Here is a 24,630-nt window from a genome sequence, read left to right as displayed (position 1 = left end):
GATAGCTTGATAGGCGTCACGTGCAGTCTTCAACAATACCACCAGATCTGTATTATTCCGACTTTACAGATGAGAAAACAGAAGCATGAAATGTTACTTTTTTGAGGTCTGACAGCCAGAAAGTCGGGAAGGCTGGTTTTTAATGTAGCTTGTCTGATTCCATGTATGTTTGACCATCATGCTTTACTGCTTCCCTGACATCCTGCAATTTTAAATAAAGACATAAGGACAAAAAACTTGTTTCAGGAAGGAATTTTAGAAGACATCTGGTCTAACTACCCTAATGTATCTGCCACTCTGCAGCATGCAGATGTAGGTGAAGGTCTCCCTACACAGCCTATTCTTTTCGAATCTTAGGTTCTTTTAAACATAGCTTTATTGAGATACAATTCACTTATTGAAAGCGTACAGTTCAGTGGGGTTTATTAGGTTCACAGATGTGTACAGTTATCAACATAGTTTTAGAACGTTTTCATCACCTCAGAAGGAAATCTTTTAGCTGTCAATCGCGTGTCTCTCCACTCTCGCCAGCTCTGAAGTAACCAATAATCTACTTTCTGTGTAGATTTGCCTATTTTGTGTAAATGGAATCAATATGTGGTCTTTTTGATGAGTTTCATTTACTGAGTCTGATGTTTTGAAGATTTGTCCATGTTATAGCTTGTATCATTTCTTCATTTTTATGGCCGAAGATGCCATTGTATGGATGCACCATTTTGTTTATTCAGGCATCAGTTGATGGACGTTTTGGTTGTTTCTGTCTTTCGGCTGTTCTGAATAATGCCATTATGAGTATTCATGTGCGATTGTTTTGTGTAGACAATTTGTCTTTCTCTTGGGTATATACCAAGGAGTGGAATTGCGAGGGATATGGTAACTCTGTTTACCATTCTCCCAGCTGCATTATCATACATTCCCACCAACAGAGCATGAGGGTTGGATTCTTTTTTTTTTTTTTTTTTTTTTTTTTGAGACGGAGTTTCGCTCTTGTTACCCAGGCTGGAGTGCAATGGCGCGATCTCGGCTCACTGCAACCTCCGCCTCCTGGGTTCAGGCAATTCTCCTGCCTCAGCCTCCTGAGTAGCTGGGATTACAGGCACGCACCACCATGCCCAGCTATTTTTTTGTATTTTTAGTAGAGACGGGGTTTCACCATGTTGACCAGGATGGTCTCGATCTCTCGACCTCGTGATCCACCCGCCTCGGCCTCCCAAAGTGCTGGGATTACAGGCTTGAGCCACCGCGCCCGGCATGAGGGTTGGATTCTTAGTATTGAGCTAAAATTTATACCCCATAACTACCAACCATAACACCAGTTCCCTTGTGTCAGATGTCTCAAGCAAATCCGTTTTTTCTAGGTGACAGCCAGCCTGGTCTAGCCTTCTGACTGCTCTCCAGTACTGAAGGGCTTCCACCAGGTTTCATGTCCTGGGATGTCGTTCTAGATCCTCACCACCTCTCTTGTTTTTTTTTAAATTTCTTTTTTTTTTTTTTTTTGAGGCGGAGTTTCGCTCTTGTTACCCAGGCTGGAGTGCAATGGCACGATCTCGGCTCACCGCAACCTCCGCCTCCTGGGTTCAGGCAATTCTCCTGCCGCAGCCTCCTGAGTAGCTGGGATTACAGGCACGTGCCACCATGCCCAGCTAATTTTTTGTATTTTTAGTAGAGACGGGGTTTCACCATGTTGACCAGGATGGTCTCGATCTCTCGACCTCGTGATCCACCTGCCTCGGCCTCCCAAAGTGCTGGGATTACAAGCTTGAGCCACCGCGCCCGGCCTTTAAATTTCTTTTTTAAAGATGGGGTTTCTCCATGATGGCCCGGCTGGTCTTGAACTCCTGACCTCAGGTGATCCACCCACCTCGGCCTCCCAAAGTGCTAGGATTACAGGCGTGAACCACCTCTCTTATGAATGTGCTCCCTCTCCTTTTTTTTTTTTTCTTTTTTAAGAGAACTAGATGCCTTTTGCTTAATGAGTAATTTGTGCTCGGAGATGGTTGTCTTCTTAGTTTCAGTTGTCCTTACTCAGTTAACTGTTAAGAACCCTTAACTCGGTAGTCTCAACTGGTTACACATTCGAATTGCTCGAGTGTCTTAAGAACAAATCTAGATTGTACCTGCAGAGAATCTAATTTCTTTAATCTGAACTGAGACCCCGTGATGCAATTCAGCATGCTGGGTAGAGAACCATTACAGCCTTTAGCAGCCAGGGGATGGCTCTGGCTGGGTCTCTGAGGGCCCACACGGCTCATGCCCCTGCCATCTGTGCATGGATAGCGGCTGTCCTGATTCAGATTTACTGTGAGTCTCAGTTTTTACTGATGTGTTTGCACAGAGTACCATCTTGAAGCCTCCAGCATTTATGTTCCTGTTTTCTGGAGAGGTCCCGTTTGCCCCCAGTATTCTCTGCAGACACTGGCTGTGGTCGTGTTTTCCTCCCTGTCAGGCCATGTACATTTTCTGGATAGGAAAGCATACTCCAGCTATTTTAGGGGCTTGTAAACACCTTTAGGCACAAGTGGTAGTTGAAAACCTCGTTAGTGTAATGTTATTGCTTTTTGAGGGAATACCTTCAAATCCCCCTTCTCCTTCCTAGTGATGGGCTTAGATAAATAGTATTCCATTATATCCTCTATTGGGGGACATTGATGTTTGCTTTGATATTAGAGACAATGGTGTAATCAGTAACCCAGCGTATATTATCACTTTGCTCGTGCTTTAGAATACAGGGTTTATACACTTTTGCTTTACTGACTTTTGGGGCTGGACAGTTATCATTGTGGGAGCTGTCCTGTGCATTGTAAGATGTGCAGCATCATCTCTGCCCTGCACGCTGCACTAGGTGCCAGTAGTAGCACTCCTATCCTGAGTAATGGCAGCCAAAAATTCCTGCAGCTATTGCCAGATGTTCCCAAAGGAAGTAAAGAAGTTACCCTTGGTTGGGAACCACTGGTCTGATTTATCCTTAGGATAAATTTCTAGAAGTGGAATTGCTGGATCTAAGGTTAAGTACATTTACAATTTTGGTGGCAGTTGCTAAATTGTTCTTCATAGACGTTGAACCCGTTTTACATTCCATCCAGCAGTATTTGAGGATATTTTCTCATTCTTACCAGTACAGTGGTTTATCACAATTTCTTTGCCATCTCACTGTAGTTTCAATTTGAATTTCTCTGTTTTGTTTTTTTTTTTTTTTTTGAGACGGAGTTTCGCTCTTGTTACCCAGGCTGGAGTGCAAATGGCGCCATCTCGGCTCACTGCAACCTCCGCTTCCTGGGTTCAGGCAATTCTCCTGAGTAGCTGGGATTACAGGCACGAGCCACCATGCCCAGCTAATTTTTTGTATTTTTAGTAGAGACGGGGTTTCACCATGTTGACCAGGATGGTCTCGATCTCTCGACCTCGTGATCCACCCGCCTCGGCCTCCCAAAGTGCTGGGATTACAGGCGTGAGCCACCGCGCCCGGCTGAATTTCTCTGTTTTATGGCTAATCTTTTTATTGAACACTTATACTGTGTGCTAGGTAAGTTGTGTTTTTTGGCTTGTGGATTTTGTGTCATACATTGTAATGCCTTCCTCTCTAAGCCTTCTTGAAGTTTGGTACTTAGAACTGAAGACTGAGTTTCTTCTGATCCTAATGAAATGATAATATGTATCATTCATTGAGATCTAACATGTAACAGGCATAGTGCTTGGTGCGCTCCAAAAATACATGCATCCTAAAAATACATGTGTGATCTAAGCATGTATTGATAAAGTGGCCTTTCTTTTTACCTTTCGAGTTGGCACAGGGCCTCTGTCTGCGCATATTCTAGTAGTTATGGTCCCTGAGTTGGGATGTATCACAGAGAGCTGGCTGAAAAGTATGTGCTTCTGCAATTAGGAGTGATAATAGTCCCTGCCCAGTACCTTGTGATTGGGTCAGAATTGGTGTAGATGCCTTGATTTAAATTAAGTTCTTTTCCAGGAGTCTGTTTTCCTTGTCAACAGTCATCATAGTTTGAAATTATGACTTTTGTGTGCTTGTTTGTGGATGTGTGTCCTGAGGCCTGTCTCTTCACCACTGAACAACAGCTGACACCTGGTGTACCATCTGGCACACACTGTGTGCCCAGTGAGTATTTGTTGAATGAATGAACATCACTCCAAGAACTAAGGCCATTTGGAGACCTAAAGGCTCAGATTTACCATTCCGTGGGTTGAAGAGTTAGGTTAGCTTAGTGATGGGCTCTGTTGCCTTCCTGGAATGGAGGCAGCTTCCTTCCTAAAAGGCTCAGAACTAGCTGATTCTCTGGAATGTTTGGGCTGTGGGGGAACTTTGGCCCTGATGATTCTGGGTGAGTTTGGCTGGAACCCAGCTGTGGACGTTGAGAGAAAAAGTGAATATTCCTCTGAATGAACGGCTTCCCCAGCTCACACTCCTTAAGGGGTCATGCTTGTAACTAGAAATTCTGGTTTGATTGAGTTCTAATATGAACAGTTTTCTAATATTTCTAGACATTAAAGTCTGTATTAAGGCAACCTTACTTATGCCACCAGTTACCTCTGGCTTTAATGATTTTTCGGTTTCTAAACACGACCGGTTTGGTAAACTCAGTTGACTTGCTCTTTCCTCTACTTCTAAGAATTTGTGTGAGTATTGTTTAGTGTTGGCCAGATAACTTGTTAGGCCAGTTTGGTGTTCTCTGTCCTGGAGGCTGGCACTCAGAAAAAGGAACTCAGGGGGTGGGGTGGGGCAGGATGGGATCGAACCGGGAGGGCAGCAGGGGAGAGGTCACTGTCTCAGCAGAGGAAAGACCAGCAAGGTCATGAGTGCAGACTCTTCCTAGAACGGGCAGATAGTGAGTATTTTCGGCTCTACAGGCCATGGTCTCTGTCACATCTTTGCTCTTTGCATCTTTTTAAAAGAGTCTAAGAATGTAAAAACTCATGAGCTTTTGTGAAAGACTGTAGCCAGAGGTGGGTTGTGATTGGCCAATGCTTGAACTAGGTGAAGAAATTGGTTCGTTGCGACATGTGTTTACTGGTTTGGGGACATAAACCCAGAATAACCTTGGGAATTCCCAGTTGTGATCCTTGAAGGAGTGATCTACACTCTGGAAGAGGGTCAGAGTGACTCTGGTGTCGGTCACCTTGGCTCTGTGGAACTCAGTGTAACCCTTGCCAGTAGGACAGAGGCCCTTGCTGCCTCTTCCCCACGGCAGTGCTGTCCATGGAGAGTCGGAGACAGCAATAGAGGAGGAAAGGATGGGTTGCCTTGGACAGGCCTAGGGACTTCGGTAACTCAGGTTACCAAAACCTGAACTGCCTCCAGAACGCTGTTAGAAAACTGGCACGTACAAGTGTTCATAAAAATAAAAGAGCACGTCTGTACCTTGAATTCTGAGACCACCACCAAATTCTGATACTGGGGTCCAGATCCTGATGGTTTTCTCTAATCACAAGAAGTTCCGTAGAGCAGGCTGGCTTGAAGGAAGTGCTACTCCATTTTTTAGACCTGTAGTTTGGGAGCTCGGAAGGAGTAGGGGTTACAGAGCAGGGGCCTGGAGATGGACGCACTTGTCTTGCTTCCTCCTGTCTGCCACCCTGGGTGACTTCCTTAATCTTCTCAGCCTCAGCGTCCTCACCTCTAGATCCAGATGACAATGACTTCGCCGTACAGCCGTTGTGAGGATTACGTGAGGGTGGTATATGTGAAATGCACCTGAGTGCAATGCTTGACATGTAGTAAGAACTCAGTCAATGTTAGCAACAACAATGACAGTGTGAAGCGGAAGGAAACGTAAGAAGTGGCCGTCAGAGCTAGGAACTGGGGTTTCTGACCCAGTGCCACTGAATACCATGTCCTTGTAGACTAGAGCATTTTGTCCTCAGAAGTGTGTGAATGTCATGGAGCCATACAGAGGAACTGGGTCTGTGTCTACCTGTCTCAGCTTCCTGATGTGTAAAGTGGAAATCGTAGCGATTGATGGTCTGGGGATAACCAAACAAGGTAACAAGGGAAGAGCCTTGAGTTTTCAGATTTTAAGGCAAAGTCAGTTCTTGTCCATTTGTTCAATTTCTTAAACTTCCAAGTGTTTGGAAGAGCCTGAAGGTGATTGGTATGAAGCCAGAATGTTTGTCAGAGAGACTTGGTAGGGTACCCCCGAGTTCAGGGATTTGGAATGAGTGATGTAAAATTGGAATACTTCTGTGAGTTATGTGAAATAGTGGAATTTCAAAATGAGTGGCCAGTGTCGGGGGAGGCTGGAGGAGTTTAATCTCTATGTGGAAAATGTGACAAGATCTTGCAAATTAAAAAATATGTATTTTTTTTTCCTCTGCAATTCCATTTCTAGGAATTTACCCTGAAAATCTATTTGCTAAGCACATTTTGTATACTAAGTCATGATGTACCTGGTTATTCCTTACAGCATTATTTATACAAAAAAAGTAGAAATGTCAGTGTTTAGCCTTAGGAGACCGGTCAGCTAAATCGTGGCACATTCTTAAGTTGAAAACTGTGCACCTGGAGAATGAGGGAGCTCTGTGTGTACTGATGGGACATTCTTCTAAGATATGTTAAGTTAAAAGCAAAAAGCAAGGTGAAGAATAATCCATCATTGTTGCTGCCAGGCCTGGGGACCAGTGGTGATGGAAAACCACGGTGATTTCCTTGGAGAAGTATAGGATGTCTTGGGAAGAATACAAAGGTGGTTACGACCTTTAGTTGCCTCTGTGCAGAACCACCCTGAATACCCGGGGGACAGGTAGGAGGGAAGTGTACTTTCCATAGCACACCCTTTTTGTCTTTGAAATGTGTCTCCTATACATGTATTTTCTATTCAGAAAGTTTGACCACAGATCCTATCATTTGGGTTGAAAACTGTAAAACCCCTGTGTTTCCCTCCCACATTCACGTCTGCCACCTGTTGGCTCTGCCTGGTCTCTTTGACCTTGATGATTTGAGAAGCAGGCATTGACGACACTGGCAGTTTTAGGCTAACCCTGAAACAGTCCCCCTGGCCCCAAGCATGTTGACATTTCGCCTCTTGATTTGTGTGACTGACAGTGTTTCTGTTTCCCTCTCCCAGCTTTGGCAGCATGTAAGCAGCTGTTTGCCAAGAACCCAGGTTACTGCTAAGAAAGAGCCTTAGGGAGAAGAGCGTCCAGGGGAAACCAATGCCAGATGCATCTGGAATTACACTCAGCGCTTGCAGCATGAGACATTGTATGCCATCGTCTCTTTCCTGCTGGCAAAGACTGTAGCTCTCCAGGTAGGGAGGGTCCTGGGAGCTGCGAGCACCAGGAGCCTTGCCAGGGAGGATGGGGCCAGATATGAACTCTCTACAATGAACACGGTTTTCAGCTCATGAAGGAATTTTAAGTAAAACAATTATTTAATTTCCACATATTCAAGTTCAAAAGCCTTCTGTGTGAAGTGCCAGTAGTTTCCCCTTCATAGGCGTTATCAGGATTTTTCTGGCACCAAGTTGAACTCTTCCTGGTACTTCTGGCAGTGACAGATCCACAGGACAGATTTATCTGTTGAATGCCCTTGGGCAGGAAGACCACGTAAGACCTCTGGAAGCAGCATCAGGACAGCAGAGCAGAGCTTCCCACCCTCGCTGTTCACTTGCACAGAACCTCTGTCTGGACTCGGATGCTTTTACTGAAGACCCATCGAGCTTCATTCATTTCCAGAGTCCCTCCGTTCTGGAGAGACCTGGTGTTTGCAGCTGTCTCCTGTGGCCCTGTTTCCCCGTCATTCTCCTCCCAGGCCATCTATTCAGGCGGTTGAAGGGCGTTGAGTTTGGAATGGGGTTTGCTGTCCTTCGGGAATTTGCTTCCTTTCCCTGGCTGGTGCTGTTGGGAAGGACCATCTGAAGTCTGCAGTTTGTTCTTGGGGAGGCAGGTGCTGGCCTGGCCTGGATCCTCCACCATGTTCCTGTTGCTGCCTTTTGATAGCCTGATTGTCAACCTTCTGGGCATCTCCCTGACTGTCCTCTTCACCCTCCTTCTCGTTTTCATCATAGTGCCAGCCATTTTTGGAGTCTCCTTTGGTATCCGCAAACTCTACATGAAAACTCTGTTAAAAATATTTGCGGTAAGTTGTGCTGTTACAAAAGGTTGCTTCACAGAGGAGAGAGGAAGTGCATTTAGCAAAAAGGGTTGTTCTTACGGGACTGTTGTTCTCTCTTTGTTAGATAGGGAGAAAGTTGGGAGAATGGGAAGTGGGTTTTTAACTGAAAAGGATAACTAAATGTGTACTTTTGAAAGGTACTTGTGTGTTTGATTCATGCTGAGCAAAGGGACCTATACCGTGACTCCACATACTGCCTGTTTATTTCAAAGAGAATGGGGCTTAGAATGAAAGAAAAGCACTGCCATCTCTGTTTCTTCTTACATAACAGATGCCATAGCTCGAAGCTGCTGCAGGCATCTTCGCTCACTGAGAAGCCTGGGAGAGGCTCTTCCCTCCAGGCATTCTGAGTAGGTCCTTGCATTTCACACTAAAAGAATGGACAGAAAAGGGCATTTGAATTGTTTTATTTTCTTAAAGATAGAAGCGAAAGATACATTTCTGAACATATGTCAAAATTTACCTGACCATTGAATTATACCAGACTGGTTACATTGTAAGAAAATGGGTGAGAGGGATGCTTTTGAAAGTTGATCTCGCCCACAAGACTTAAATACCTCAGCACAGGTTTGGTGATTTAATTATAACGTCTGTTTTTAGTAGTCACCAGATCTTTAGGGATTCGTGTGTAATTTGAGAAGGGCACTTATAGTAGTAAAAATAATACAGCATTGTTTGTTCATCTTGTATCTTTTTTTTTTCTTCTTTTTTTTTTGAGAGGGAGGCTTGCTCTGTTGCCCAGGTTGGAGTGCAGTGGCCTGATCTCGGCTCACTGCAACCTCTGCCTCTGGGGTTCAAGCAATACACCTACCTCAGCCTCCTGAGTAGCTGGAATTACAGGTGCCCGCTACCACAACTGGCTAATTTTTTGGTATTTTTAGTAGAGACAGGGTTTCACCATGTTGGCCAGTCTGGTCTCTAACTCCTGACCTCAAGTGATCTGCCCACCTCAGCCTCCCAAAGTGCTGGGATTACAGGTGTGAGTCACTGTACCCAGCCCATATTGTATCTTTTGGTTTTGAGAGTAACTTTTGTCATTTTTTTTAGTTCCTTATAATTCAGTGGTAGACAGGGCATTTTATCAATCTGCATTTTATTTATATCTGCATTTTATCAGTGAAGAAAACGACTCAGATTAAGTGAGCTGTACGAAATGTTACATTATAGTAGGAAATATTTTTATGTTTGTTATTGAATCTTGGGTTTTATCTTTTTCGGTACTTACTATGCCTGTGAGCATATGTTTTTTTCCTACATATAAGAAAACGGAGGAGAAATTGACAATATAAACTTAATCATTTTAGAGTGAACAGTTCAGTGGTGTTTATTCACATTGTTTTTTGTCCAGTTCACCATATTTTCATCAGTCCCACACTCATTAAGCATTCACTCCCCACTCCTCCTTCCCCGCCAGCCCCTGGCAACCACACCAGCATCTGTCTCTGAATTTACCTATTCTGTGTATTTCATGTGAATGGAATCATACCAGATATGCCCTTTTGTTTCCGGCTTCTTTCACTCAGCATAACATTTTCAAGGTTCATCAGCAACATGGCACATGTCACTACTTCTCTTCTGCGTGTTTGTGGGTTGGGGGCTGAATTGTATTTTACGTGAATTGCTTGTCCTTTCATCCATTGATGGACAAGGCTGGGCTGTTTCCACCTTCTCTGGCTATTTTGAATAGTGCTGCTATGTGTACATGCATTTGTTGGAGTACCTGTTTTTAAGAACTGATCTTTGAGCATTGCTTAGGATGGACTTGAGGTTATCTGTATCTGGGTCCTTGCTACTCAGAGTGTGGTCTGGAGAGCCGCCACGTGAGTGTCAACGAGCAGCTGATTAGAAATGGCCATTGCAGGCCCACACTAGACCTATTGAGTTAGACTCTACACAGTCAGAGGCGTACTAACGTGTGAGGAATAGTGATTTTCTAATGTATTTATTTTAATTAATCAGGAAATGTAGTTTCCATATATTTTAGTCCAAGAAAATCTTGAGCAGCACACATGATCCCTGTGGATGATACAGCTTACTGCCTGTGCCCTTTTACCACCATGAAAACATCTTCCAGGATAGAATTAGTAGAAAAGCTGATAAACTTGGGACACAGTCAGTGGTGTCTAGCTTTTGTTTATGTTTGTAAGCAAGTGGTTAATTCATGGACCTATGGAAATTGTAATTATTGAAATGCAGAAGTAAGAGTGATGAGCCTAGAGTTCTCTTGTAGTAGTTAAACCTTCAACTGGATGACTTTGGGTGGGACGAAAGGCCTAGAATTTATGTACATTCCTTACCCCATTTTGAAAATGTCCCCCAAATAAATGCTTTAAAGTTTGTAGCCAAATAAATCCTTTGTATTGTGACTATTTTTTAAAATGTACCTTCTTATGACTTTTAATGTAGATTAATAATACAGTGGAAACCTCATCATATGTATACCTTGGGGTAATTTATGATACATGCAGTCTTGAGCCAACAGAGACTATTTGAAGGCATATCTTAAAAATTACTGGTTTGGGCCACAGTGATTTGTGTATTTATTTATTTATGAGACAGAGTCTCACTTTTTCGCCCAGGCTGGAGTGCAGTGGTGTGATCTTGCCTCACTGCAATCTCTGCCTCCTGGGCTCAAGGGATTCTCCTGCCTTAGACACCCAAGTAGCTGGGATGACAGGTGTGTGCCACCGCACCTGGCTAATTTTTGTATTTTTAGTAAAGATAGGGTTTCTCCATCTTGCTCAGGCTGGTCTTGAACTCCTGGCCTCAAGTGATCCATCCGACTCAGCCTCCCAAAGTGCTGGGATTACAGGTGTGAGCCACCGCGTCTAGCCTGGGGCATAGTGATTTAGAAGTGATGATGGCAGTAGCATATGTATATTCGTGACGTCAACATTTAGAATTTCAGAAACTAGATTTGCACCCCTTCCTTTTTAGAGGTGTGTGCCAGCCACCGAAATGGTTGTAGATGCCCTGTGGGGCCTGTCCTGTTTGTGGACGGTTAAGCCCTGGCTGTGAACTGTGTCAGGTGGGCCAGAGAGGACTGGTGTATTTCCAGAGGGGCCTGGCGGTGCTCTGGAGGAGTGCTGGTCTTTTCTCAGCCTCGGTTACTGCTCTGAGTCCATCTGAATGGACAGTAGGAACTGAATGCTGGCTTCTCAGTGGTCACATAGGTACAGCTGGACTTGGCCCAGTGGGCTCCAGGTCTTGAGAAGTTGTGTCTGTGTATTTGTCTAAAATACACCTACACTTGTAGGTGTTTGTACGTACCTTTTTTAAAATTGAGGAGTGTCTTAGTCTATTTAGGCTCTGTCACAAACTACCAGGGTCTGGTGGCTTAAAAAACACATTTAGTTTTTGCAATTCTGGAGGCTAGGAAAACCAGGTCCAGGCACCACCAAATTTGGTGTCTGGTGAGGTTGCGTCCTGGTTCATAGACGTTTGTCTTCTCTCTGTGCCCTCATGCGGCAGAGGGATGAGGTAGCTCTCTGAGGTCCTTTTTTTTTTTTTTTTTTTTTTTTGAGACGGAGTTTCGCTCTTGTTACCCAGGCTGGAGTGCAATGGCGCGATCTCGGCTCACCGCAACCTCTCCGCCTCCTGGGTTCAGGCAATTCTCCTGCCTCAGCCTCCTGAGTAGCTGGGATTACAGGCACGTGCCACCATGCCCAGCTAATTTTTTGTATTGTTAGTAGAGACGGGGTTTCACCATGTTGACCAGGATGGTCTCGATCTCTTGACCTTGTGATCCACCCGCCTCTGCCTCCCAAAGTGCTGGGATTACAGGCTTGAGCCACTGCGCCCGGCTGAGGTCCTTTTTATAAGGGTACTACTAGTGCCATTCATGATGGCTTCACCATCATGACCTTATCACCTCCCAGAGGCTCCACCTCCAGATACTATCCCATTGGGGCTTAGGTTTCAACGTGAATTTTGAGGAGATAGAAACATTTATTCTCTAGCAAGGAGAGACCTTTATTTTACTTTTTAAAGCCTCTTCACCGATTCCTAAATTGAAATAATATGTATAATTTTACAGCCAGAAGAAAGCTCAGAAATCATCTTCATTTTGCCCTTCTCCCTCCTGTGAACACATTTAAATGGCCCAGGGAAGCATTTTAAAAAATGCTTGTGGGGCTGGGCACAGTGGCTCATGCCTGGAATCCCAGCACTTTGGGAGGCAGGTGGCTGAGGTTGGGAGTTCGAGACCAGCCTGGCCAACATGGTGAAACCCTGTCTCTACTAAAAATACAAAAATTAGCTGGGCATGGTGATGCATGTCTGTAATCCCAGCTACTCGGGAGGCTGAGGCAGGAGAATTGCTTTAACCTGGAGGTGGAGGTTGCAGCCTGCCAAGATCACACCACTGCACTCCAGCCTGGGCGACAGAGCAAGACTCCATCTTAAAAAAAAAAAAAAAAGAAAAAACTTTTGAGCCCCAGAACCTGCTTTAGTTGATCTGGATGGGCATTGTTTATTTATTTATTTTTAAAATTTTTTAATTTTTTTTTTTATGAGACGGGGTTTCACCATGTTGGTCAGGCTGGTCTTGAACTCCCGACCTCAGGTGATCCGCCCGCCTTGGCCTCCAAAATGCTTGGATTATAGGCATGAGCCACCACACCCGGCCTGGATGGGCATTTTTTAAAAAGCTCCCCAGGGTATTCTGATGTCCCGTCCAAGTGTGGACCTAGCTCACTGACTGTTCCTGACACAGAGGATGCGGGGGCATGATGCTGTGATATGTGAGATTAGAATGCAGCGGGGCTTCTGTCTGGCCCCTCTCTCAGGCTACTTGCCCCTGGACCCCAGCCACCATGTTGGGTGTAGGCAGCGCAGCTCCCAGCTTCATAAGGCCCTGAAGGGCAGTACCAGCCATCCCACACTGAAAGGATGAGTCTTCTGAGGATTCCAGTCCTTAGCTGCTCAGCATGAATGAATGAATGAATGGAGTGAATGGTGTATTAAGCCACTGAGTTTTAGGGTGGCTTGTAATAGAGCAATAAGATAACCAGACAGACATTAGACAGTTGTTTTTTTTTTTTTTTTTTTTTTTTTTTTTTTTTTTTGAGACAGTCTTGCTCTGTCGCCAGGTGCCAGGCTGGAGTGCAGTGGTGCTATCTCGGCTTACTGCAACCTCTGCCTCCTGGGTTCAAGCAGTTCTCCTACCTAGCATCCCGAGTAGCTGGGACTGCAGGCGTGCGCCACCATGCCCAGCTAATTTTTGTATTTTTTAGTAGAAACGGGGTTTCACTATATTGGCCAGGATGGTCTCGATCTCTTGACCTCGTGATCCACCCGCCTTGGCCTCCCAAAGTGCTGGGATTACAGGTGTGAGCCACCACGCCTGGCCAACATTAGACAGTTTTAAACATTCATCCGTGGCCCACAGCTTGTAACATCTTTTAATTTTTTTGCCTTTTCCCTCTCAGTCTTTGGCAATACACATTTATATTTTATGGCTGTATTAATAGTGTATACTTTTAATTGTGTGTCTGCATTTTCTTTTGGCATTTTATCAGCCATTTTTACATTTTACTAGATAATCTTCATAAACATCATTAAAACTGGATGCCTAATAGTTCATGCAGTACATACACCTGTGCTTTTGGCAGACCTAAGCAAGCCCTGGCTTACAGCTCCTTTCCCATGACTAGTTCTCCCTATATAGAGGAACCAGGAGAAAATATTTGTGTACCTGCCAAGGGAGAAGGCATATGGAGAGGATATGGGCGGATCAATGACTTTTCTATTCCCTTTCCTGGAAGACCTAACTCAGTGCAGGTCTTGTTCATGCTGAGTCACAGAAGATCTTTGTGTGCAGAGAGCAGCATGTGACTGGAAGAGTTTTAGACTGTTTTCTTAATGTTTGTGCTTCGCGTGAACCCTCTCCACAGAGGTGATGGATCACTGGGAGTAGAATTCCTAGGAGCAGACTCTCAACTGAGTTGAGAATGACCTGGAAGAGAGAAGAGAAGAAAGCCTGGATATAAAGAACAAAGATGGCCGGGCGCGGTGGCTCACACCTGTAATCCCAGCACTTTGGGAGGCCGAGGCGGGTGGATCACGAGGTCAAGAGATTGAGACCATCCTGGTCAACATGGTGAAACCCCGTCTCTACAAAAAAAATACAAAAAATTAGCTGGGCATGGTGGCGCATGCCTGTAATCCCAGCTACTCAGGAGGCTGAGGCAGGAGAATTGCCTGAACCCAGGAGGCGGAGGTTGCGGTGAGCTGAGATCGTGCCATTGCGCTCCAGCCTGGGTAACAAGAGCAAAACTCCTCCTCAAAAAAAAAAAAAAAAAAAGAACAAAGATAAGAATAAAGATGTGAAAGGAGCCGGGCGCGGTGGCTCAAGCCTGTAATCACACCACTTTGGGAGGCCAAGGCGGGTGGATCACAAGGTCAAGAGATCAAGACCATCCTGGTCAACATGGTGAAACCCCGTCTCTATTAAAAAAAAAAAAAAAAACATTAGCTGGGCATGGTGGCACGTGCCTGTAATCCCAGCTACTCAGGAGGTTGAGGCAGGAGAATTGCCTGAACCCAGGAGGCAGAGGTTGCGGTGAGCCGAGATCGTGCCATTGCACCCCTGGGTAACAAGAGTGAAACTCCGTCTCAAAAAAAAAAAAAAAGATGTGAAAGGAGTTGATCGAGTCAAGTTAGAGAAGATGAGACAGCTGTACTATCCGAGTTAAACTCCAAGGTGGAACTTGGTGGTGGCGTGTCATAGAAACCAGTGGTAGTTGTGGAGAAGCTGAAGAGATCGCAGTGGTGGTGCCATTGTGTGCCATGGGCATTGGTTTTTGGTCAGGCAGCCCTTACCTTGAATCCCAGGGCTTTCATTGCTAGCTCTGAAAAGGCGTTGAACTTTGCAGTGTTTCTTCATCTAGAGAGTGGGAGTATGAATACCCCTTTCACATGGTTGTAGCGAAAGAGGTCATTCTACTGCGATGAGAAGTGTGGTTTTAACATAACCTTGGGTAGGTTAAAGGACAAACAAGGAGACGGGAATGATTGGTGGGGGAAGATAATAGGAAGTAGTTCCAGGTTTTGTCATTTTTGTCTACTTTTCCATAAGGAGACCTTGATGGAGAGAAATATTGGGAGTTGATGAATTAGATTAGTGATCGCTTACTAAGTGGAAGGCACTCTCTCAGACTGTGCTGAAGTGCACATATGGGTAAGTTCCGGCTTCTGCCTCTTGAGGTATGTGTAGGCTAATAGGAAAGACAAATATATGCATGTATAACTAATTCAGAATGGGAGACCAGTTGAAATACACAGGCAGAGGTGAATTCTAATTGCAGGAATCGAGCAGGTAACATTTCTTAGATTTGACATTTGAACTGGATCATAAAAGGGAAAAGGATGGAGCATTCTAGAAGCACAGTTGATAAAGGCAAAAAGGTCGTCTTGTTTAGAGATGGCACATAGTTCAGTAGGGCAAAAACACTGGGCACATGGAGGGCATGAGTTGGGCTGTAGTACTGAACTTCAGGCATTGGGAAGTCATTGAAAGTTTTTTTTGGAGACAGAATCTCCCTCTGTCACCCAGGCTGGAGTGCAGTAGTGTTGCAATCTCGGCTAACTGCAGCCTCTGCCTCCCGGGTTCAAGCGGTTCTCCTTCCTCAGCCTCCTGAGTAGCTGGAGTTACAGGCATGTGCCACCACACCCGGCTAATTTTTGTATTTTTGGTGGAGATGGTGTTTTGCTGTGTCAGCCAGGCTGGTCTCAAACTCCCGACCTCAAGTGCTTCACCTGCCTCGGCTTCCCAGAGTGCTGGGATTACAGGCGTGAGTCACTGCACCCAGCCCATTGAAGGTTTTTGAACAAGAAAGTGACATGGCTGGACTATGGCAGCATGTGTTCAGGTGGATCGAAGGAAGGCAAGAGAGAAGCAGTTCAGTAGGTAATAAGGCAGTGCAGAGGACGTGGCATGAACCAGGAGGCAGCTGGGTGAGAGCATCCTCTTGGGAGGTTGGCAAGGGCTTGCAATACCTTGCCCTATGCATATCTTCCATCTGGTGCTTCCTGAGCTCCAGCAAACTGAACCTGAAGAGGGGGTTGTGGGAACCCTGATTTATAGCTCGTCAGTCAGAAGTATGGGTCACATGAGACTTTCAGCTGGCATTTAAAGTAGGGGCAGTCATGTTGGAATGAATCTTAACTTGTGGGATCTGATACCAACTCCAGGTCGATAGCCTCAGAATTGAATTGAATTACAGGACACCCAGCTAGTACCTGCTGAAGATTTGCTTGGTTTGGGATTGGGGAGCAGTCTCCACACATCTGGTGTCAGACGTGTGCTGTGCAAGTGTAGTGTAGAGAAGCAGTGTTTTCCCAGAGGCCCTTTGATTTGGTCCCATAGGGTTTGTAGGGGCCAAGGGAAATCATCCCCTTTGCCCTCTACAGAGTCACAGAAAAATCAGCTCACAAAAGCAGAGTAATAAAAGGCATACACATTTATTAATGTGCACAGGAGTTTTACAAAGATCTCAAAGAAATAGCCAGATCGTTGATGCTTTTGTAGCATTTGAGGTTACAGAAGCAGTGGGGGTTCGGAGCATGGCCAAAAAAACAGGCGATGGTGGTAAATCAGGTGGCAACAGGTAACAAGAGGGAGAGAAGAGGAGGCGTGGCGAGCACCGGTGATCTTGTGTAAATGAAAGCTCATAGGTAGCAACCCTTCAAGAGTGCAGATGCTAAGTGTTTCTTTCAGACCTTTTTTTTTTTTTTTTTTTGAGACGGAGTTTCGCTCTTGTTACCCAGGCTGGAGTGCAATGGCGCGATCTCGGCTCACCGCAGCCTCTGCCTCCTGGGTTCAGGCAATTCTCCTTTCTCAGCCTCCCGAGTAGCTGGGATTACAGGCACGCACCACCATGCCCAGCTAATTTTTTGTATTTTTAGTAGAGACGGGGTTTCACCATGTTGACCAGGATGGTCCCGATCTCTCGACCTCGTGATCCACCCGCCTCGGCCTCCCAAAGTGCTGGGATTACAGGCTTGAGCCACCGCACCCGGCCTTCTTTCAGACCTTTAAAGGCATCTGACTCTCAGTTCTTCCTAGATTCAGACAAGGAGGGAGGTGCTTCAGAGAAAGCCCACGTGCATCTGTTGTTTACTTCACTTTGTCTCCTCTGCAGATGCAAATTCCTCCCACAAAAGACAGCTTCTCTATTATTGCATTTCCAGTCCTTCTGAACAGTCATCTTGAAATATGTCAGAGGAATCTTTTGGTTTCTCTCAGGCGAAAAGAATCCATCCAGTTCATTGATCAGCCATTTCTCAAACTCCTGGGCTTAAGAGATCCTCCTGCCCAAAGTGCTGCGATTACTGGCATAAGCCACTGCACCCAGCCGCCTGATCAGCCATTTCTTAACAGGCTATTTAGCCCTCTCTCTCTTTTCCCCTGTCCTTGTGACTTTGGACAGTTCCTAAACACGGACTCATTTTTTCAAACTTCAAGAAGGCCAAAGGGTTGTTTATTACTGAACTGTCAACAGAACTAGGAGATGTAGAATCTCAATTAGCAGATCCCTTTCCCATGATGACAGAGCCTGCAGCCGTCTTGAATTTTGCACATTGAAACATTCCTCGGGCTGAGATTGTCATCCGCAATAGGCCTGATGTCATATATACTCTACCTTATTGCAGTTTCATTTAAGTATCAGAATTGTCAGTACAGAATCAAGTTTCTCTCTCTTATTTTTTATTTATTTATTTATTTTTGAGACAGGGTCTCACTCTATCTACTAGGCTGGAGTGCAGTGGTGTGATCTCCGCTCACTGCAGCCTCAACTTCCCCTGGCTCCCATTCAGCCTCTGAAGTAGCTGGGACCACAGCTGCATACTACGCCCAGCTAATTTTTTGTGTGTATTTTTTCGATACGGGGTTTTGCCATGTTGTTTAGGCTGGTCTCAAACTCCTGGGCTCAAACAGTCCTCCTGCCTTGGCCTCCCAAAGTGCTAGGATTTACAGGCATGAGCCCCACTGTGTCTGGCCTCAAGTTTTTCCTCCTCTGATTATTCTTGCAGTGCCAAAACAGAGCCTGGCCAAAATGTAGAACCACAAACTCTTGTTGAGTGACCTGTGTTTCTGCATGCCAGGATTTTTGCGAGTCTTTTGCCCCTTTTCACCTCTTCTCTAGTTCCAGGAAACCAGATGAGATTTACTTTCTTCCATTTTAGGTATTACGCTAACATTTTTAAAGGAAAGCTCATCTGTACTTAGAGCCAAAAGACATCAATGGCCGAATATCTGAAACAGAGAAAATAGATCATGTGAGTTTTCTCGCCTTTGGACTTTCTTTGGGTGGCGACTCTGTAAGCCATCTTCCTTTCTAGACAGTGGGGTTTGAGCAAATTTCCCGATGAGTTCAGACCACTGATTAAACTTGCATCAAGCATTTGGCTTTGCTGGACCACGTGGTGCAGTCTCGCTGACCCTCTGGGCATTGCCAGCAGAACCTGCGCCATGTGCCCAGGGCCATTTGCGTCTTCTCATGCCACGGGATGATGGGCTCGTGCCCGCCGTGCATAACCGTGGAAGCCAGAGGTCGAGGAGATACCTTTTAAAATGTCTGTTCTGACTTGCTGTGGACATGGCATAGCTTTCTCTCCAGTGATACCGTATCCAAAAGGGGATAAGTACACCCACGTTTTCACCTCTCATTTAATAGTGGAAGAGACCCAGCCTCTGGCTGTCTTGTACCAGTGAAACCGATTTTAGTGAAGGAAGAGGGGCTCTAGGAACAGCGTCTTTTCCCTTGATCGCTTCTAGAATCTGTGTTATTTCGTAATAATGAGGACAGAGTGCTTTGCGTCTCCCCAGTTTTGTCCCATACATGATCTCATTTGATCCTAAGTGATCCTGTCACTTCCAGGAGGTTGGGGTAGAATCAATCCTGTTTCACAGATAAAGAGAGCAAGATTCAGAGATTCGGAATGGGTTGCTTAAGGAACACAGCTAGGGAGTGTAAACTTGGGAATTGAATCTGTATTTTTTTTTTTTTTTTTTTTTTTTTTGGTCTCTTGATAGTATTCTTTTTTTCCTTTAGGACTGTTAAACCACTCACAGGCCTTTCAATGTAAAGTTATGGGATTCTCCCATTAAAATGTTAACTCCTGTTACTGGACGGTCCAAACATATGTATTACTTAAGTTATTCGTTTGCTCGAAAACAAAATTGCTGCTTTCTTAGAGTCATTTGGTGGCAGACAGTAGTTACAGGATGCTTGCCTTTGCTGGTTTGAGTAGCTGCTGTGGGGCAGTGCCGGAGGAATTATGAGGTCTGTGCTGTCAGCAAGTGAGTTCCCTACAACCCGGAGCCAGAGAGATGCAGGCTCACCCCAGCTTCTTGAGTTCTAGTGTTTTGCTGTAGGTGACTTAACTATTGGTCCCAGTTATCAAGGAAGGGGCTGCTCTGGGGAGAGGTAGTGAGTTTCCTTCTGGACTGTGTGCTTCGTGGCTGCAATCTCAAGTGACTGGGACTGAGGCTTTCACAGAACAGAGATGGAGGCGTTCACTGATTGAAAACAGGTCTCATTTTCACTCTTGTATCTTGCTTCCTTCCCCTCCCAGTGGGCTACCTTGAGAATGGAGCGAGGAGCCAAGGAGAAGAACCACCAGCTTTACAAGCCCTACACCAACGGTAAGACGTTGTCCCTGACCTGAGAGGTCCATTTGAACAGTGTTCCCCAGTGCTTCTGGTGCCACACAGGCTCTTCCCTGCGTCAGTGCAGGGTGTGTGCTCCGAGTGCATCTCATGTACTCTCCCCCAGCCTGCTGCTTGACAGGGACACATTCTTTTGCAGGAATCATTGCAAAGGATCCCACTTCACTAGAAGAAGAGATCAAAGAGATTCGTCGAAGTGGCAGTAGTAAGGCTCTGGACAACACTCCAGAGTTCGAGCTCTCTGACATTTTCTACTTTTGCCGGAAAGGAATGGAGACCATTATGGATGACGAGGTGACAAAAAGATTCTCAGCAGAGGAACTGGAGTCCTGGAACCTACTGAGCAGAACCAATTATAACTTCCAGTACATCAGCCTTCGGCTCACGGTCCTGTGGGGGTTAGGAGTGCTCATTCGCTACTGCTTCCTGCTGCCGCTCAGGTGAGGCAGGGCCTGTGGGAAGCGGGGCTTGCTGCTGCCCCCCAATCCTGGTGGATGGCCACCTGCCTGCTCTGCTATGTGTTCCTGTTTTAGAAAGGAGGAGGGGATGACTGTCACTGGCCAGGCCACATGACTCCTTGGAGGGGTACACTGGTAATTCTCCTTTAGAGGCCCTTGGATTCTCTGCAAATCAGATAGAAACAGTTGGATTTCTTAAAGACAGCTTGCTTGTCTAGATGATGGCATACACACAGACAGGAACATCGTGTGCTTTCTGGCCACTCCTCCCTGGGCATGGCTCATTCTTTCCTGAAGCTTGCCTCTCAGGTAGAGAGGCAGTATTGGTCTCTCAGCTTCTCTGTACCATGTGTTGTTCTGAGTGTGTCTCGCCAGGTGCTGGTACCTTCAGGCTCCACCTCCTATTGCTTCAGAGGGAAGCTGTGCTTCCACCGGGGTTTCTAGCCAAAGGGAAGAGGAGGGGACAGCAGGGAGCAGCCCCGCCGCAGAACAGCCAGCTTAGGGTTTTTCCAGCCTTCCAGCTGCCTGAGGCCTCAGGAGATGCTGGCAGCTGAGAGCCAGACCCACGGCTCACTGTCAGCTGGAATTAAAAGGATCTCTGGTTCTGACAGGCCTGCTTGCATTTCTAGGTGAACTCTGGTCCAGGTCCCAGGTGATCAGGTCCTAGGGGTGGTTTTTGTGATGCCCACTTTGATTTTCACACCTTCAGTTCTGTACTTGGTACAAAGATTTGCTGGCTGTGCTCTAACTTTTCTTCTTCTTACAGGATAGCGCTGGCTTTCACAGGGATTAGCCTTCTGGTGGTGGGCACGACTGTGGTGGGATACTTGCCAAATGGGAGGTGAGTAGAGTGTGGGAGTCCACGCCTGAAGTGCAGTTTGTTCTGGGAATGGTGCTCAGATATCGAAGGCCAGGCCACTTCTTTGGATTCAGCCAAATCCGCGGAATCTCAGATGGATTAAATAACCCACTGGTGGGCATGGTGGCTCACGCCTGTTATCCCAGCACTTTGGGAGGCCAAGGCGGGCAGATCACCTGAGTTCAGACATTCAAGATCAGCCTGGCCAACATGGTGAAACCCCATCTCTACTAAAAATATGAAAATTAGCGGTTTCGGTGAGCTGAGATTGCACCACTGCAACTCCAGCCTGGGTGACAGAGCAAGAATCTGTCTCAAAATAATGATAATAATAACCCAGCGATAACAGTGGTGGCAGCAGTAGTCTTTACTTTTTTGATTTTGCTCTACGACTGTGTTCTTTTTGCCCTTCAGCCCTCACATTCTTCCCATTTTAAAGACAAAAGGGAGAAGCCACAAACATTTAGAGTCTGAGACTCAGATGTTAGCAGATTTTATAGCTTGTTTAGTTTTGAGTATTTGTGTGGATAAAGTGGTGAGACGATACTGTTTTTAAAATGGTCTGAAATGTAGGGAGGTTTTGTCTGATAATGAAGAATACTTTACTCACTTTGGGAAGTTCTGGGGCTTGGAAACCTTTCTTCTGTCTGGGCTGGTGTGGAGGTTGGCCTCTGGCCTCGGGCCTGCCCCTGGGTGTTGACGGTGGGGTGGAACGGAGTTCAGCCCGCCTGTGGTCACCCGATGCTGGATTCTAGGCTGTGAATTCTCCACCAGCTGACTTGGGTGCATGTGAGTCTCCCTGTCCCCTCTTTCTTTCCTCATGTGTGAACATAAAGGTGCTCATGGATCACTGGCTTTCCTGTATGTGCTTATGTCTGTAAAAGCACTTTGCCATCATAAAGGACTGCTGAGCTGTTCAAGTCAGCAACTCTTTCTGTCTTATTGTATGTAAAATAACACCCAGAATCCTTGTCCTGTTGCAGGTTTAAGGAGTTCATGAGTAAACACGTTCACTTAATGTGTTACCGGATCTGTGTGCGAGCGCTGACAGCCATCATCACCTACCACGACAGGTAAGCGTGCTTCGTACCCATACGAAGGGAGATGGCACAGGCAGGAAACGCCACCCACCTGTGCTTGGCCAACAGGAGAACGCTTCTGAGCTTTGAACTGTTCACACTAATTTTGGTTGCTTGGCATACCTTTTAAACCTAGGGAAAACAGACCGAGAAACGGTGGCATCTGTGTGGCTAATCATACCTCGCCGATCGATGTGATCATCTTGGCCAGCGATGGCTATTATGCCATGGTAAGAGCTCTTCTGGCATGTTCTTGAGGCAAGACTTCCTATGTTAGACCGGTCAGGGCTGGGAGACTCCTGGACCCTTCACATAAACACTTTTAAGCGTGGGCTCCACCTACACTGTGACTGGGGGGGCTCTGTGGGACTGTGCTAGGAGATGCCCTGGGCAGAGTAAGTGGTGAGTGTGGCTGGAGAGGATGCTGAGGGCGTTCAGGTAGACCCGCAACGGGAGAGAGAGGGGCTGGCAAGGAGTGTTTCCAGGGCGTCTGAGAATCTGCCCAGGGAGGGGCAGTTTTACACAGATAATCACTCTAGTATTTTAGTATTTTGTCTTAGGGGTTTCAGTTATGTTTTTAATGACCTATTTCTAGTATTACTGATTAAAAGAAGTTTAAGATCTGGGGAGTCTTGGTAGTAGTTTTTGGCAGTGAGCAACCTCTAGCCAGCAGACATTAGAGGCGAGAGGTTAGACTGCCTATTTTGTGAGATCTGGGGCTTCCTAGAGTGGGGAGATTTGTGTGAGGATGGCTTCACTACTGAGTCCTGTGTCTTGCGCTTAGGTGGGTCAAGTACACGGGGGACTCATGGGTGTGATTCAGAGAGCCATGGTGAAGGCCTGCCCGCACGTCTGGTTTGAGCGCTCGGAAGTGAAGGATCGCCACCTGGTGGCTAAGAGGTAATGGACAGAACGCTGCTGTTCTGCTTGGCCAGTTAGAATGAATGCTGACAAGGCTTCAGGGCAGTTATCCCTCCACAGTGCAGCTATGTGCCTTCCATCATGAGCCTATACTGCCTAAAACATGAGATTTTAAAAGTGGCCAGGCACAGTGGCTCATGCCTGTAATCAATCCCAGCACTTTGGGAGGCCGAGGCAAGCAGATCACTAGAGGTCAGGAGTTCAAGACTAGCCTGACCAACATCGTGAAACCCGTCTCTACTAAAAATACAAAAATTAGTCGAGTGTGGTGGCGAGTGCCTGTAATCCCAGCTACTAGGGAGACTGAGGCAGGAGAATCTCTTGAACCTGGGAGGTAGAGATTGCAGTGAGCCAAGATTACACCATTGCACTCCATCCAGGGCGACAGAGTGAGATTCTGTCTTAAAAAAAAAAAAAAAAAAAATATATATATATATATATATATATATATATATATATGTGTGTGTGTATGTATATATATAAATAAATATAAATAAATATAAATATAGATCTATAAATATATATAAAACCCTAGTTTTGGCCGGGCGCGGTGGCTCAAGCCTGTAATCCCAGCACTTTGGGAGGCCGAGGTGGGTGGATCACGAGGTCAAGAGATCGAGACCATCCCGGTCAACATGGTGAAACCCCGCCTCTACTAAAAATACAAAAAATTTAGCTGGGCATGGTGGCACGTGTCTGTAATCCCAGCTACTCAGGAGGCTGAGGCAGGAGAATTGCCTGAACCCAGGAGGCGGAGGTTGCGGTGAGCCGAGATCGTGCCATTGCACTCCAGCCCGGGTAACAAGAGCGAAACTCCGTCTCAAAAAAAAAACAAAAAAAAAAACCCTAGTTTTATTTGCCAAGTTAATAATGTTTGTAACCTTTTTTTATTCATTGTACCCATTGTAATAAACAAAATAGGAACTTATACTGCTGTTTGAAACGTCAAAATGAATTCATTCATCACAAATAAAAAAAAACCTGGCCGGGCGCGGTGGCTCATGCCTGTAATCCCAGCACTTTGGGAGGCCGAGGCGGGTGGATCACGAGGTCAAGAGATCGAGACCATCCTGGTCAACATGGTGAAACCCCGTCTCTACTAAAAATACAAAAAATCAGCTGGACATGGTGGCGCGTGCCTGTAATCCCAGCTACTCAGGAGGCTGAGGCAGGAGAATTGCCTGAACCCAGGAGGCGGAGGTTGCGGTGAGCCGAGATCGCGCCATTGCACTCCAGCCTGGGTAACAAGAGCGAAACTCCGACTCAAAAAAAAAAAAAAAAAACCTAAGGCAGTGGAACAAAGTACTTCTCTATTTTCAGACTTTAAAAAGGTGAATCTGGTGTAAATAATGCAAAGAGATTTGCAGCAGACAGAAACATCAAGACAGTTGAGACCAGGCCACACATGGAGGCCCACTCCTGTAATCCCAGTGCTTTGAGAGCCCAGGAGTTCAAGACCAGCCTGGGCAACATAGGGAGACCCCATCTCTACAAAAAATTTAAAAATTAGCTGAGTG

General features: G+C 45.9%; 1 protein-coding gene across 2 annotated transcripts in view; it reads left to right on the top strand.

Annotated features, from left to right (window-relative positions):
* GPAT4 (glycerol-3-phosphate acyltransferase 4) overlaps positions 1–24,630 on the top strand; it is a 42,689-nt gene that overhangs the window by 8,875 nt on the left and 9,184 nt on the right. The window contains exons 1-8 of one of the 2 annotated variants that reach the window (XM_074383832.1): positions 5,053–5,992; positions 7,074–8,086; positions 19,703–19,772; positions 19,936–20,236; positions 21,021–21,095; positions 22,097–22,186; positions 22,329–22,422; positions 22,977–23,092. In XM_074383832.1, coding sequence (XP_074239933.1) covers positions 7,922–8,086; positions 19,703–19,772; positions 19,936–20,236; positions 21,021–21,095; positions 22,097–22,186; positions 22,329–22,422; positions 22,977–23,092 — 911 coding nt within the window. In that variant the 5' untranslated portion in view covers positions 5,053–5,992; positions 7,074–7,921. Of the gene's footprint in view, positions 1–5,052; positions 5,993–7,073; positions 8,087–19,702; positions 19,773–19,935; positions 20,237–21,020; positions 21,096–22,096; positions 22,187–22,328; positions 22,423–22,976; positions 23,093–24,630 lie in introns of those variants that run through there. The other variant, XM_039463384.2, reaches the window with a different exon arrangement.

This window comes from Saimiri boliviensis, chromosome 13 (genome assembly GCF_048565385.1).
Source record: "Saimiri boliviensis isolate mSaiBol1 chromosome 13, mSaiBol1.pri, whole genome shotgun sequence".
Classification (NCBI taxonomy): Eukaryota; Metazoa; Chordata; class Mammalia; order Primates; family Cebidae; genus Saimiri; species Saimiri boliviensis.
This window is presented reverse-complemented; position numbering and strand designations above follow the sequence as displayed.